General features: G+C 46.0%; 1 protein-coding gene across 3 annotated transcripts in view; it reads left to right on the top strand.

Moving 5' to 3' along the window:
- The window catches only part of DNAI1 (dynein axonemal intermediate chain 1), a 142,408-nt gene that overhangs the window by 102,689 nt on the left and 24,675 nt on the right, over window positions 1-15,044 (top strand). For 2 of the 3 annotated variants that reach the window (XM_027670460.1, XM_027670459.1), the window contains one exon: window positions 11,477-11,662. In XM_027670460.1, the coding sequence (XP_027526261.1) occupies window positions 11,477-11,662 (186 nt within the window). Of the gene's footprint in view, window positions 1-11,476; window positions 11,663-15,044 lie in introns of those variants that run through there. The other variant, XM_027670461.1, reaches the window with a different exon arrangement.

Consider the following 15,044-nt stretch of genomic DNA (forward strand, 5'->3'; position numbering starts at 1 on the left):
CCTACCCAGAGAGGTGGTGGATTCACCATCCCTGGAGGTTTTTAAAATGAGATTGGACGTGGCCCTTAGTGCCATGATATAGTAATTGGAGTTGGATCAGGGGTTGGACTTGATGATCTTGGAGGTCTTTTCCAACCCAACCTATTCTATGATTCTATGATTCTATGATTCTATGATTCTATGATTCTATGATTCTATGACAGGTTCAGGCAAGAGCTGCTGGGCCCGTGTTAGCTGTGTTAGCTACTAACTGTACTGGCTTCAACAGCGTGTGTCTGAGATATAGCTTAGTTTCCATTGTTCAACAGAACCTTCTAGATCTGCAGTGGAAGGAGAATAAATAGCTGTTTACAGCCGTTTTATTTCTGGACGTATTCCACTTTGTAGCAGAGTGCACTTCTTGAGGATAACTCAGCACTTCACAAAGGGCGGGCTCCATTAATGCTGGGAAAAAATCTACGTTAACAGGATGTTCTATGATTCTACAGTACAGAAAAGTACAGGATATGGAGCCAGAAAATAAAACATTAAAGGCCTCTTGTTCATAAACAGCCTCTATCTTTGCATCTGCACGTAATCATGCCTGTAAAATTTGAAGGTTGCCTGGAGGTGGTTTTAAAATCAGGCCCTAATTGCAGTCTTCAAGGGATACCTGGCATATTTTGTAAAACACTTTTCCTTATTCAAGCCGGTGCTATGTTTCCAAAATGTGTTCATGAGCCCCCTAAGACTGACTCGGAAATTGGGGCATTTTCGAATGTAAAAATCTCTCAATCCACATGAATCCAGGAGGTGGGGATTTAATAAAAGCTGTAAATATCAGGGGCATTATGATAAAATGTGTTTGTTGGCAGCTGAGCATCTGCTTTGGACAGCACTGCCTCTTCATAAATAACCAGAACATGGATATTCTGCCACTGGTGCAGTGGATAATAACTGCTGCTATTGGTCTCCATCATGTTCTGGGTAATTTCCTTAATCTCCTGCTTTGCCTGTTGGCCATTTTATTTCAGAATGAGCATAAATGATTTGCAATGAAAATTGAAATAAAATAAAATGATCATCAAGATGTGCACATACATGCCAACACTTCCTGGAAAAAAACCTCCCACTTCTAGAACTAGGTGCCTGAATAAGTGGCCTGATTTTAAAAGGACTGGACAGCCAACTGCTTTTATGGAAGCTACTCTCTGCTGGATGCACTCAGAGTGGTTGCTACAGAGCATTCAGCTTTGGTTTCAGTCAGTGTGCAAAGTCCACTGCAGTTTTGCCATGTGATTGCATTTCAGGTGACACTTACATTCCTTGAAGACTCCACAATGGTTCCTAAAGCAGACAGGTGGAGAGATCTGTTATTTCTAAGTATGATTCTTCCAACTCACTTGGCTGACAGAATCTCTGTGATCTCTCCAGGCCATCTCCTACAGAGCCCTGAGTGCAGATACTGATGTGATTATAAGTGAAATAAAATGAGGTTAGAGAACACCTTGTGTTGTAAATGGTAAAAGCCTGACATGAAGAAAAAAGCTGGCTGGGATGAGAGATGTGCTTTGGAAATCAAAAGAAAAAAAAATTGGAGGTGGATTTGAATACCCAGACCCTTACCCTTAGGGATCAGGAAATCTGGGAATGTTGGATGTCAGCTTATTGTAATGACAGAGGTCAGACAAATGGGGGGGTGGAATTAAATCCTGTGACATTCAGCAGCATTTGCCTTTGGGAGTTTGTTTTAAGTCCATCTCAAACTTGTGTTTAAAGCAGGGGGGAAGAAAACCCTGAAACATGTAAAGGCGGGAATCACACCTGAAATTTCCTTTTGGGCTTCTTTTACTTACTTTCCTTAAATAAGGAAATGGTTTTGGCATTTCCTCCACTTCTGGGCATGCAGCTGCTTTTTTGTGCTGAATTCACGCATGAATTATTAGCACTGTTAAAATAGCCAAAGACACCTATGTCACCAGTGTCCTGAGATGTCTGGATCCCAGGCTGTGGGCCACAGCTGCCCCATGCAATGACTGAGATAGTGTGGGCAAGCTGGACTTGTTCAGCCTGGAGGAGGAACCCACCAGTGTGCCAGGAGATAAGTTTTAAGTTCGAGCCAAACTCTTCACAGCAGCACATGAAGCAATGATGAGAGACAACAGCTGAAGTGAGTTGAAATGAGAGGTTTGGGCTGGAAATAAGGAAAAACTTTAGCTGTGAAGGCAGTTAAGAAATGAAGTAGCTTACCCAGAGTGGCTATACCATCTTTGTCCATGGAGGTTTTCAAACCCAGGTTGGGTAGAGCAACCACATCTGACCTCAGAGCTGAGCCTGCTTTAGGCAGATGGACTTCTGGGGATCATTTCCAACCTGCATTACCTTTTAACCCTATGATGCTATGAAATGTCCTATGCAAAAGGGAGGATCCCAGGGGTTTTACAACAGGGGAACATGCACTAAATGCAAGTCCATTTGCTCTCATGATTTTGAGGACTATGTTCTTCATTACTGATGCAGCAAGAGGAAGGTGATGTTATAACCATCTTTAGTAAATATTGATAGCCTCAAGATAAATGTCATCCAAGTGTGCACTCTACAGAGAAAACTGGTCATACGTACACTCCAGGGCTTTTCCCCATTAGTGAAGCTGTTGACCTTTCAAGATGTGAAATTCTTGAAATAATCCAAACCTTCCGGAAATCAGTGAAAGGTTTTTGCTTCTCAGGAAGCAAGTGTGCCCTTTCCTGCTTATATAAACTTATTTTACTGTTTGTACAACTGTTCTGAATGAGAAGTCTTGAAGACCAGCTTTCTGTTGTGTCACTCACAGGATAACACTGCAAGGTTATTCTGCCTACTGGTCTTGATGCCCATTCTTTCCCAGCTAGGAGAGAAATGGTAGTGTATGTGTGCATAGAGCAGTTTGCACAAACTTGCTGCCCATTTAGCACTGACTGGAAGCAAAAGCCAGTCTGTCTTTAAAAGCATGAATGATTTTGCAGATAAGAGGCTTGTTAAACCTTTCAGGTTTGCAAATATTTCACTGGGCATTTTGGGCTTAATCCTGCCTCTCCTGGTAGGGCATGAATCAGAGGTCGAAGTAGACCCCTCAGCATCAGTTGATGCTTTTGCCCAGGGGTGTCAGGACAATGAACAGATGTCCCTGCTGCATTTGAGTCTTTCCTCCTACCCTTCTGCAGTAGCCCATGGTGTTTATCCCTGCCTTGTGGGGCCACCACTACCTCTGCAGGGCTGGACAAAGTCTTTCCTGGCTCTTTGCACCATGGCTAGGGAAATGGTGGGGTGTAAAAGCAGTAAATGAGCACAAGTCTCTTTGCTGTCACCCAGAAGGACCTTTGAGTAGGCTAAAGTGGGCAGCAGCTTTCTTAAAATAGCTTTTAAATTGTATTTACAGCAGAAGTGATGGTTTTCTTGTAAAACTGTTCATTTTCTTCTGCTGCAAAACCTAAAGGTCATATAGGAACCGAGTTTGCCTTTTTCTGCTTCATGAACACATGTGAATGAAAAAATTACTTTAACAGCATCTCAAAATCTTTTGTTTGTTGATTTACCTAGTAGACTTTGCATAAAAACCTGCTGGGGACACAGAGTCCATCGGGAGAGTCTACAAGAGTTTATAAAGCTGCTCGTCTCTGCTCTTTGTTACTGGCCACTGCTAAGAATGGTTCCTCACTGGTTTGAATTTGCAAGTTTGGACCTCTGGTGTTTTGGCCACTGAGAGCCTCAGCTGTCTGTCCCATCCTTCTGTACAGAGACAGCAGCTCCTGAGCCTTGATCTTTATTCCTTAGCATTTTATAATGACCTGAATCTGTGCTGGTTCATTTTAAATGCCAGTCTCCAAACCATGACAGTTTAATATCTGCCTTATGAACAGCTTTGCTGGCCTGCCATGGGGTGCAAGTGGCAGAGAGCAGTGACTGCCTCTCCCATCAGACATGATGCTGCTCTACCTTGTGCAATTGCCTGCCTTTGGCCACGCCCTAGTCTCCAGTGCTGACTCTCCCTGGCAGAGCATAGCCAGGACCCTGCCAACATGTGGAGACATGGAGCTTGGTCATAATCTATGAGGATGGAGTTTCAGCCTGACCTCAGGGACTGGGCTGTGAGTCGCAGTAGAGAGAGCACAGAAGGATTGGCACAGACGCGATGTATTCATGTAACACAGCCTTGGAGGTTTGTCCTGAGACACTTAAAGGACTGGTTGAAACAGTCTCCCTATTCTTCATCAAGTATTTGTGATGAGATGGCAGAGTAGGGGAGATTGGAGGAAAGACTCTTCGCCCAGTATTCAGGACTATGACAGGGCAGAAGAGATTAGCCAGCCTAAATATGCTATCCACAAAGATCCTGGGACAAATCATTGATTGTTCTATTTGTAAGCACTGGTAGATCAAGGAACAGGCAGTCTAGTGAGGTTTTAGTAAGGCCATATCACATGAAACTGGTCTAATCTGTTCTTGAGAGTAACAGGCCCAGTAGATCAGAGGAAGGGGCTGTAATATATGCCTATAGGTTGATTTCAGGAACACGACTGGCACAAGTTCATAAGCAAACTACAAGGCAGGAGAGCAGGTGGATATGACATGATGGAAATCATCCTCAGCAGAATGTGCAGGGATGCTTCGGGGACTGGGCTGGCGCTGAAACCCAGCAGTAATTGTGAGGGGACTAAGCAGGCAAGACTTATGAGTGCTTTAGTGCCAGAACTGAAATTGTAAATGAGCGTGACAGCCTCAGCAGCAATTTGCAATCAGTGAGATGAAATTCAATAAAGACACAAACTAAATGTGCAATATTAAATGAGCACTAACTGGGGAAGCAGCAAGACCTTGAGGGAGGCTGTGGCTGGGGACTGCCTGTGCTGCCATGCTCTTGCTACTCTGTTCTGCTGAGCCAAACCTGGGACGTGCAGGGGGCAGTCACTCCAGCACAGCCTGAGCTCAGGCTGGGCTTTGTATACTCTGAAAGGAAGGGTCATCTCTGCTGTGCAGGAGGGATTGCAGCTGCTCTCAGCCTAGTTAGTACATGAGTTCAGCACAGATTAGTTTCTGTGTTTGACATTCACCTTTCAGAAGCTATTTGAAAAGTAACATCGAATTTATTACAAACATGAAGAGCAGAAGGAGTCTTTGTGATTCATTCTAAAGCATGATATTAATGTTAAAGAGGAAAAAAACAATAGTCACAGGCAACATACAAGAATCCTATTAGACCAAACTGAAGTGCAACTAGCTCAGGGGTAGGCTGTATCAGCTATTTAGCACCAGATAACAGCGTTCAAAAGTGTGCAGGACTAAGACGATGGAAATTATCTCAATCATGGAGGTTTTCAGAGAAGAGCCAGGCTGGCACAAGTGGTGACAGACAAGGAAGTTAACTTGGATGAACAAGTACTTTCTTGTTAAACAATATCTCAGGGTTTCCAAAAGAGGCCAAATGCTCCTCAGCCTGTCTGAATGAATAGCTCTTCTCCATGCTGAGGCTTTAATTTCTTACTGACTCGTGGGAGCTGAGTCAAATCAGCTGACGCTGATGCTGTTTTCCTACCATGTCAAATTGAGAATGACCCAATTCTTACTGAATGAGGAGGAGAGATGAGAAGGCCCTACAGTGAAGCAGCTCCCACAGTTAAGTCAGGTGACACAGGCGTTCTTTTCCCTGCTGTGTCACGCGCCTGGGAGCAGTGGCCTGGGATGCTGCAGGGCAGAGGGATGTGCTGAGCCCTCTCCCATACCCCAGGACATGCAGCTAGCTCTTGGCTGGCAAAACTCGGCTGGCTCAGCCCAAAAAGTAGCTTTCACAAATGCCTGCTCATCCTCCAAGCTCGATGGTGCCTCTGAACATACCTGTAACAGAGCTGGAGTCTGTTCTTTCAACAGTAACATGAAAGTGCTGTGAAAGCCCATGAATTTTAGGCACTGCCTGGTGCTGGGATAAGGACAGCTGGACCAGGATTCCTGTGTTGTCATTGCAGAAGCAGGGAGGCAATGAACGTTTTCTGAGTCAGTTCTCCTTTCTTCCTGCCAAGACCCTGAATGCCCTGGGTGTCCGAGGGACTAAGGACCATCTTACAATGCACATTTGTAACTCAAAAGTGTCCTCCCAGAGAAAATTAACTGTATTGGAAGCTCTTCTGGCTACAGTTGGCAGTACAGAAATCATGCAAAGTAAGGCCTTCACCTCCTGGCAGCTTGGCTTTGACACAAACTGTGAACTGCCCTGCCTGCCCAGTGCCTTTGGGATGCTCCAGCAGCTGTCTTGGTACCTGACAGGTCTGGGGATGGCCTGCCCACTTGTTAAATATGTTACCTGAGAGTTTGAAACAAATCATCTGTGGAGTTTGCAAATGGATGATTCAGTCAAGAAAATGAGGTAAATCGATCACAAAGGACAGTGAAAGCCAAGCACTGAAAGAGATGTCAACTGGTAAAGGACAGCATGGTATTAAATTACCCCTCACCTTTTGCTCTTTGTTGCCGAGTTACCAGGTACATCTGCCTTGTTTTTACGCACATACATATATATATATATCCCCCCAGCCTTGGTTCAGGTTGCCATCAGGTTGTTTTTGAACACGTTAGCATTGTCCAGACCTCTGCTGGGGGGTGAAGGCTTGTAAGGCTGGAATAAAAGGACAGTGAATGCTGCAGCCATTGCAGACCCATCGGGGGTTTGAGGCATAAAGTAAAGGCAGGGTAGGTCAAAGTAGCTCTTCAGCTCCCTTCTTTATGGGCCACAAAGGTCAAGCAGTTTGTTTTGCTGGCAGAGAAGTTTTTCTGTTTGGAGGGTCCAACTCCTCCGCATATCCCTTTGCATTTCCCTCCCTGGTGCTGCAGAGCAGGGGGTGACATAGGGTGTAAGGACAGAGGGCTCCAAGTCACCTCGAGCTGCTGAACACATGAGAGCCTGGGCTGGCTTTCAGGCTGTCAGTGCAGTTTGTGGAGCAAGTGGGGAGAAATGAGTTGTTCAAAACTCTGAGCATGGTTTGATGCTGGAGCTGTGGTACTAGCCTTGGACGTGAACTGTGCCATCCTTACAATGCAGCTATGTGGAGCCTCAGTGGGGAACAGCTGGATTTTGGGAGGAGGCATGCATTTACGTGATTCATAGGCAGTAGAGCTGTTGGTCTGGATGCAACTGAACTGAATTTCTTCTCTGGCTGTTTAGGAGTCAGGAATGAAAGAAGCTCTTTATGTCAAATATTTTCTGCAACTGTAACACAGTAGACTTAGATCCATTATCACCTGTACATCAAGCATGGAGGCTCTGCTGTTATTGTGATGGCAATTTAGAATTGTTCTTATTGGATAAAAACCATCAGAAACTGATGGTTTCGCCCCATTTTAGAGATAACTGGGCATCTGCTTAAATTCAGTGTTGCTTTTCAGGGACTACTGACTTATCAGAGTTGTTGTCCTTCCATCAAGAGGTTTGCTTTGAGCATCTGCCTGGCGTATCTACATCAGACTGTCCAGCACTTTGGTAGTGTGGGTCTAGGTTTCTTTTGATTGTGGTTGATGCCAGCTCATAAATCCCCATGCTGCAAGGAACTGCTTAGCTCAGCAGCCTGGGCTTCGCCTGGAAGTGGGACGTATTCTCCTGTGCTTTCTTGGAACGGGTATGAGGTTTAAAGGGATCATAAATAAAATCACTGTTGGAGTCACTGGTTACTGCCCAGAGCTTTATTCCCCTGCACTTAAGCTGGGGGAAGCAGAGGAGAGTTCTTGCACTTTCCTATTTCAGACATTTTCAGATTTCTTTTACCTCTCTCTATGCCTCTTTCCAGGTTTCTTGTTCTTGGAGTCTGATTTATGTTCCTTTGAACAAGTGACCGCATATTGTTCTTAAGGACTCTGTAAAGAACTGAAGTGCCCTTACCTGTTTTATTTTTAGCTTACAAACAGAAAAAAATAGAAAGTATGTGCTGTGGTCTGCAAGCAGTAGAGCTCCAGACCCTGCAGGTTCCTGACTTGCTTTTATGGGATATGAAGAAAGTATCTGATAGAAGCAAGTTCATTGTAAGGAGCCTCCTGTTCCCTTCTCTGCTGACACACACCAAAATGGAAACACTTTTTGAGGGCTGAAAATCAGAGGTTTGAAACCTTCGCTCTGTAGCTCCTGTATTGCTCTGTGATGAATGTGGGTGAGCAAGTGTGATGGCCCCAGGTCTCAGCACCTGCAGTGAGGGACCAGCCTAGGCAGCATGAGAAGTGGGGTGCAGAGCTGGCAGAAAAGTGGGGGTTATTCATAGGGAGACCCTCACTGGTTTGTGAGCTCTAAAAGGATACTGATACAAATAACAACCCCTGCAAAAATGCCCATTTGCACCAGCTGCCTGACAGTGCCTGAGTATTGGGTCTCATCTGGGTGCTGCTGAATGTGTTCCTTCCCCTGGAACCTCTGCTCCATGGATAGGGGTTGAATGTGGTTCTGGTCACCCTGCTCCCCCTGAATCTGATACTTGAGTCACTTGTGGAGTTGGGTGGCACCTCTGTGGGCCATGGTTACTCTTTGCTGGGTCATATACTCTGAGGGGGCTCATCTCACAAGACCTTAGAGGCCATATCTGCCTGCAAGCAGTGATCTGTACTCTGGAGGGACAGGGGCCACTGCGGCAGTGGGGTGGAGAGAAGCTGTGTGTTTGGTGGTGGGTCTCTGGGGTGGGAGATCCAGCTGGATCCCACTCTATAATTCTTAATCCCTGGACTTGAGCCAGCAGGGCAGCACGTGGGAGTAGGAGTCTCAAGGAGACTGAAGGTTTTCAATCTCTCATTCTTCGGGCAGAAAGCCCTGCCCAAAGCCCAGGGCAGCTCTGCAGATGGTGCTGGTCACATGTAGCTTTGCTGCTTTGAAGCCCTGTTAACCTTCCTCAAGTTGTAGGAAGCCCTGTACCCCTTTTAGGGTATTCCCAAAGCACCAAAACCAGTGTTGGTCTGATCCTGTTTCCCCCTCTCCTGAGAGTGGCCATAAGCCTTTAAATCAAAGCCTCTGAAGTCCTTCCTGGTGCCTCTGGCCCACCCCTCCATCTGCTGCGTCTGACAGCTGATATGAGGCTGATGTTTCCAGCCGAAGTACTGAAATAGTTTGTTCTTTTCCATGATTCCCTTGGCAAAGGAAAACAAGCCCATTTGTTTAGAAGCTCATAAAAGAGGAGCTTTATAGTAGGAACATTCATAAACTTGTTTGCTTTTGACCTTCTCCACATTGCTGATGGTTTCGAGTTCTCATCCCAGGCATTGTGCTTGTCTCGGCTGTCCGTGACATTTTTGAAAAACAGCCTCACCCAGAGTAATTTAAATTGCTCAGCACTCCAGCACTGAGCCTTTGGACATGCTGTCTTTCTCCAGTGCAGGACTGGGCAGGATATGCAGGTGGGATACAGTGACAGCCTTACAGAGAGCAGTGCAGACCTGGCTGCCAAAAAGAAACCTGGCCACTAATTCCCTGTTGCCTTTTTTTTTTTTACTAGATTAAATAATGCTGCTCAAGCAGAGGGAATTTCCCAGGCTCTTAGGTTACTAAATTAATAAAAGTGTATTCTATGAAGGCAAGAAATTAGATCTTTAGTGAGTGTGGGTCATGGGAGACTGATAGGCTTGAAAGAGTGCTTGTTCTTTTTTACAGATAATAGGTAAGACAGCAGGTGTAAAGTACAAGCCAGGACAGCCACCTTTATTTATGTCTAGGGACAGGAAATTGGAATTACCTTTGCTGGACTCTGAGACCTCAAGTGTCGAGATTCAGTATTTAGTGCTGGCATCTGATATTTTGAGCAGATAAAAATGCTGCCATGCTTTCACCTATGCTTTTTTTGACTGGGGAAGAGCTTTCCAAACTACAGATCCTCATCTGTGGCTGATTGTCTTTTGGAGTTATACTGTCATGGATTTCTTCAAAATATGCCTGAGAACCCTGTCCACTTTTCAAGTGTTTTCCCATCTGGAAAAGTCTTATTTTACTTCAGTCTGGAAGGAGTCTTCCTTTTCTTGTTTTTTGCATTGGTAAAATCTTTGTTTATTCTGGCCAGACCAAGGACATCACAAATCGCTACTGGCATAGGGCTTTTAGTCCTATGAACACAGAGCAGCTCATGAAACTTTTGTTTGCACATGGCCCAGCTCTTTGCTATACATGGATTCAGATAAAATTAGTGTGTAATGGGAAGGTAAATGTACTGATTTGATACAAAACCTTCCACACTCTTTGGAATAAGCTTTTGTAGGGTAGCATTGTCTGATTTCAGATTCAAATTGTGAGCATGGCGTACTGTTGAAATTATATGATTCCTCTGTCTCTTAAGTGCTGGTAAACAAGACACAGCTGTCAGGAGGTGTTCAAGTAGTTCAGTCCTAATTTCCCCTATATTCCCACTGTACTTGTTAGCATGAAATACTCCCTTCCTTAGTTTTTCTGAAGACAGAAAAGGGAAGAGAAATGTAAAGCTGAAAGTTTCATGATGGACACCAGGTGGGAGTCCACCATGCTGCAGACTGCTTGCCTCAGTGCTGGGGAAGAGAGGAACATCATGTTTTATTAGCCTTTGCAGTCTGTATCAATAACAAGAGCAAATTGCAATTATTGGGAGATAATGTTAAATTAATACACTCTCTCGAGTAACTGCCACTGCTCTCTCTGGAGTTGTAATGAAATGTGAATTATCATGCACAGCTGGTGATGTGGCAGGTCTGTGTCACTGCTGTATCAGTGCCAGAGGTCTGAGGTCCATGCCAGTGGGAATCCTGCCTGAGTGGATCCTCAGGTCTCTCTCCCTCCATCCTCACCTTTCCCATTTGGCAAATCTTTACCTGGCACTTCTCTCGATGCTGTGGGAGAAGGACATGTGTGCAGGTGTAATGTCAGAAGCAGCTGGACTGGGCTGCCAGCAGAGCTGTCCTCTGCTTCCCTGGCACTACCCCAGGGTACACCCTTAATCATACTGTCCCTGTTCCTATCACTTCCCTATTACTTACTGGTTTGAGTCTTTATTGTTATTATTAAGCTGGAAATGTTAGAATGCTCTGTAATAAACAGCAATCAGAATTTCTGACAGCATTCCCTGTTTTGGGCATCAGTCTGTGTTAGACTCTGATTTAACACCTGTTTGTCTCATTACCTCCACTGAGAAGGGAGATTAAGACCTGTGGAGATAGCAATGCTGGCTCTGAGCCTTCTCCAGCCTGGATCAGCTGGAACCTTGCCCAGGCTTGCACGCTCAGCAGAGAAGTGGTCCTTGCTCCATGAGACCCTGCAGGAGGAGGACAGTCCCTCACAAGCTGCACAAGTGGCTTCTGCACACTGATTACATAAAAGAGAACCATGGCCCTGACCACAGACAGCACTTGTGTGCTGAAGCTGGGATATTTCTTCCATGGGACCTTTTCTCTTTGATTTCTCCAGCCAGCACTCTGCCACTGAGGCATGTTCTTGCCTAATTAATCCCATTTGTGTTCTTTGCCCTTTTTTTTTCCCCAGGCCCATGTGTTTGATCTGAACATTAATAAGCATGAAGCTCTCTGCACCCAGCTAGTGGTGACCAGGAAGAAAAATAAAACAACCCACATCCAATTTAATCCCGTCTTCCCTATTATCATTGTTGGAGATGAACGAGGCCTCATCACATGCTTGAAGCTCTCTCCCAACCTGCGCAAGATGCCCAAGGTAAGGATAAGCTGCATTCCCCTCATGGAGGTACCAAACAGGTCTCTTCATGCCTTATCACTGTCCCCTCTCCTTCCATGCAATGGTGTTGGCAAAGCTGCTCTCTCTGGCGAGGTGCTTCCAATTACCTCAAACCTCTTGGGTAGGATGTTAAATCCATGCCTCTGTTCCAGTATAAGGAGGAAGGTTCCGTTTGCTCCTGAGCAGGAGTGGGGACTGGTGGGAAAAGGATTTGCTGTCCATGGGCAAACTTTCTCACCATGATTCAGACAAGCTCTGGTCCAGAAGCTCTGCAGAGGTTCATTTGTTTCCTAAAGCTCACATATTTTCTGAGCTTTGGGTTTTACTTGCAGAACTCTTTGTAAACAAGTAAAGGAGAACCAACTCTTTCCCAAGTCCTCCCACAGAACCTGTGCTGCCTGTCTTCTTGTACTCCTGCATCAGAGCCTGTCCCCTGACCACCATGTCAACTGTTCTGTAAATGAACAAGCAGTGTTCTTTAATGTGTGAGGAGACTTGGGATCCTTATCTCAAGTGACAGCAATGACATACGTGTGCCTCTGTGAGCTGGTGAAGTAATTTTCCTACCCAGCTGTGAGGGCCAGTTGTGAAAGATGATGATCTCTCTCACACAGATCCATTACTGGAATTTTTTTCTGGTCTTCATCCAGCTATGAGTTGAATTGCTGTAAATGCAGTGTCCTTTCTGAGCCCTTGTAATTCTCATATCCAGTTATCTTGTGTTAAGTGGAGTCTTTCAGTTTCAGGCTTTTTAGAACCAATCCAAGAAAGCAATCTCTCAAGATGATCATCTTTTATTTATATACTCCCAAATGTTTTATATACTCTACTAATCCACTGTATTAGGCAGGGTCTTTGGCCAGGAACTAATCACACTGGTGTCACTCCGCAGTCTTCAGGGTGATGTTAAAAAAGTTCCATCAGCTGGATGCCACTGGAAATGTGAATCTTTCCCTGTGCTTAGAGGGCACAGAAAACATTAGCATGGCAGTTTGTTTGGAGCTGAGCTGTGGGAGCTGTGGAGGAGAATGAGTCCTTTCTGGGTATGGTTGAGCTCAGTGTCTGCCATGGACCCTTGTTGCACAAGGCCTTAAGCAGTGGAGGTGGGTCACACATGCATAAATGTGACTCCTCCACTCTGCTCCCCAGCCGTGGGCTGAGCAGCACCCAGGAATACTGTGCTGTGGATCAGAATCATGGAGTGGTTTGGGTTGGAAGATCATCTTTAAGGTCATCTTTAAAACCCCTCCCATGGTCACGGACACTTTCCACTAGACCAAGTTGCTCAAAGTCCCATCCAACCTGGCCTTGATCAGTTCCAGGGATGGGGCATCCACAGCTTCTGGAGGCAACCTGTGCCAGTGCCTCATGACCCTCACAGTTAAGAATTTCTTCCTAATATCCAATCTAAACTTGCTCTCTTTCAGTTTGAAGACATTCTCCCTTGTTCTGTCACTACATGGACTTGTAAAAAGTCACTCTCCATCTTCCTTGTAGGCTCCCTTAAGGTACTGGAGGCCACAATTAGGTCATCCCAGACCCTTCTACTTTCCAGGATGAATAATCCCAATTCTCTCAGCCTTTCCTCGTGGGAGAGGTGCTCCTGCCCTCTAATCATCTTGGTGGCCTCCTCTGGACTCACTCCAACAGGTCCATGTCCTTCCTGTGCTGAGGACCCCAGAGCTGGGGTCTCACCAGAGCTGAGGGGCAGAATCCCCTCCCTCACCTGCTGCCCTCCCTGCTTTGGATGCAGCCCAGGACATGTTTGGCTTTCTGGTCTGTGAGTGCACGTGGCTGGGTCATGTCAAGCCTCTCACCCACCAGCACCCACAAGTCCTTCTCAGCAGGGCTGCTCTTGGTCTGTTCATGCCTGGATTGTTACTGAGGGTTGCCCTGACCTAGGTGCAGGACCTTCCACTTGGTTTTATTAAACCTCCTGAGATTCCCATGGGCCCACTTCCTGAGCTTGTCCAGGTCCCTCTAGATGGCATGCCATCCTCCAGGTATGGATTTGAATGTCTCCTTCCATTCCTGGTGGCCAGCTGCAGCCCTCTGTGCAGGTGTGAATGTTGTCCTCTCGTTTGCTGACCTTCTTTAGAAGCAAAATTGCACGTTGTTGACAAAACAATTTAAACTGTTAGTCCACGAGTGACTCAATCACCTTCTGCTGACCTTAAACCAATAGGTACCATATCCCAGGCAACATATAAATGGGATGGAAATGGACTCTGCTGCTCTGATGTTATTAAACTATCTGTCTTCCACTGGCCTGGTTAAGTTCGAAGGGACACTAAATGCTGAACTAAATGTGTCCTTTACATGTGGAGAGGAAGGAGGGATGTTCAGGCATGGCTGGTTATGAGTACAGGTTCCTTGGCTGCAGCCAGCTTGTCTCTGAAAGATAGGAGAATTTAAAACATATGACATGGAGCGTGGTGGCAAAGTGGTGGATCTGGCCCAGACTACTTAGTTGCCTTTCTGTGCCACAAGTGAACAAGTGGTGAGGGGGTTTAGGTGATGGATGAGGGTGCTTTAACAGGGGGAAGTCAAGCCCTGGCAGAACAGGAGGTGCCATCCACTCTGTCATCCTGTCTACCTCCCTCCTGTGCCTGCACTGCTCTTTGTGTCCTTGGCACCAAGCCTCCAGCCATGTTTGCAAAGAGTATCATCTCACTGTGGGAAGTCAGATGTACTTCCAGAGTATTGATCCTGGCTCCTCTAAAGATCAAGTCAATGTGCTCTTTAAACCCTTACCCTGTCCAAGCAGCCTTTCTCTTTAAAATGGCTAAACTTCTCCCTCTTTTCTGGGAGTCCCTACGGTGGAGTTAACAGTCATGGAACTTCAGAGATTTTTGTGAGTGAAGAGGATCCAAAACTGTGCAAGAGAGTCCTGGCATCCCAGCTGTCTCCTTTCAGATAAACCTATCTGTGCCTGGCTCAGTAGCTGGGTACCTCAAGCTCTTCTCTTCACCACAGATCCCCATAGAACCCAGTGGGGACACCTGCCGCACACCCAACAAGCCACAGCCAGTGCTTCACATCAACCCCAGCATCTGTGAGCTCAGCTGCCTGGTCTTGCTTCTGTCAGCTCCTTTGGAGATGGAAAGGTGCCTTTTGCTGAGGTCTGGCAGAATCTAGGCTGCCAAAGGGGTAGGGCAGGCAAGGGCACAGACAGGTCCCACTGCCTGTCTGTTTCACACTGATGTCACAGACATTTGCCTTCCCACACAGCTGGGACAACTGCTTTTGGCATGTATGAAGAGCAGAGTAATCAACCTTTTTTGAGAGAACTCTGAATAGCCACATGTCATTCCAAACCCCATTCTTCCCCTAGAAACAGACACAGTGCTGTCTGCTCCAT

The sequence above is a fragment of the Neopelma chrysocephalum genome, unplaced genomic scaffold (genome assembly GCF_003984885.1).
Source record: "Neopelma chrysocephalum unplaced genomic scaffold, ASM398488v2 Primary Assembly neopelma1_96845, whole genome shotgun sequence".
In the NCBI taxonomy this organism is placed as follows: domain Eukaryota; kingdom Metazoa; phylum Chordata; class Aves; order Passeriformes; family Pipridae; genus Neopelma; species Neopelma chrysocephalum.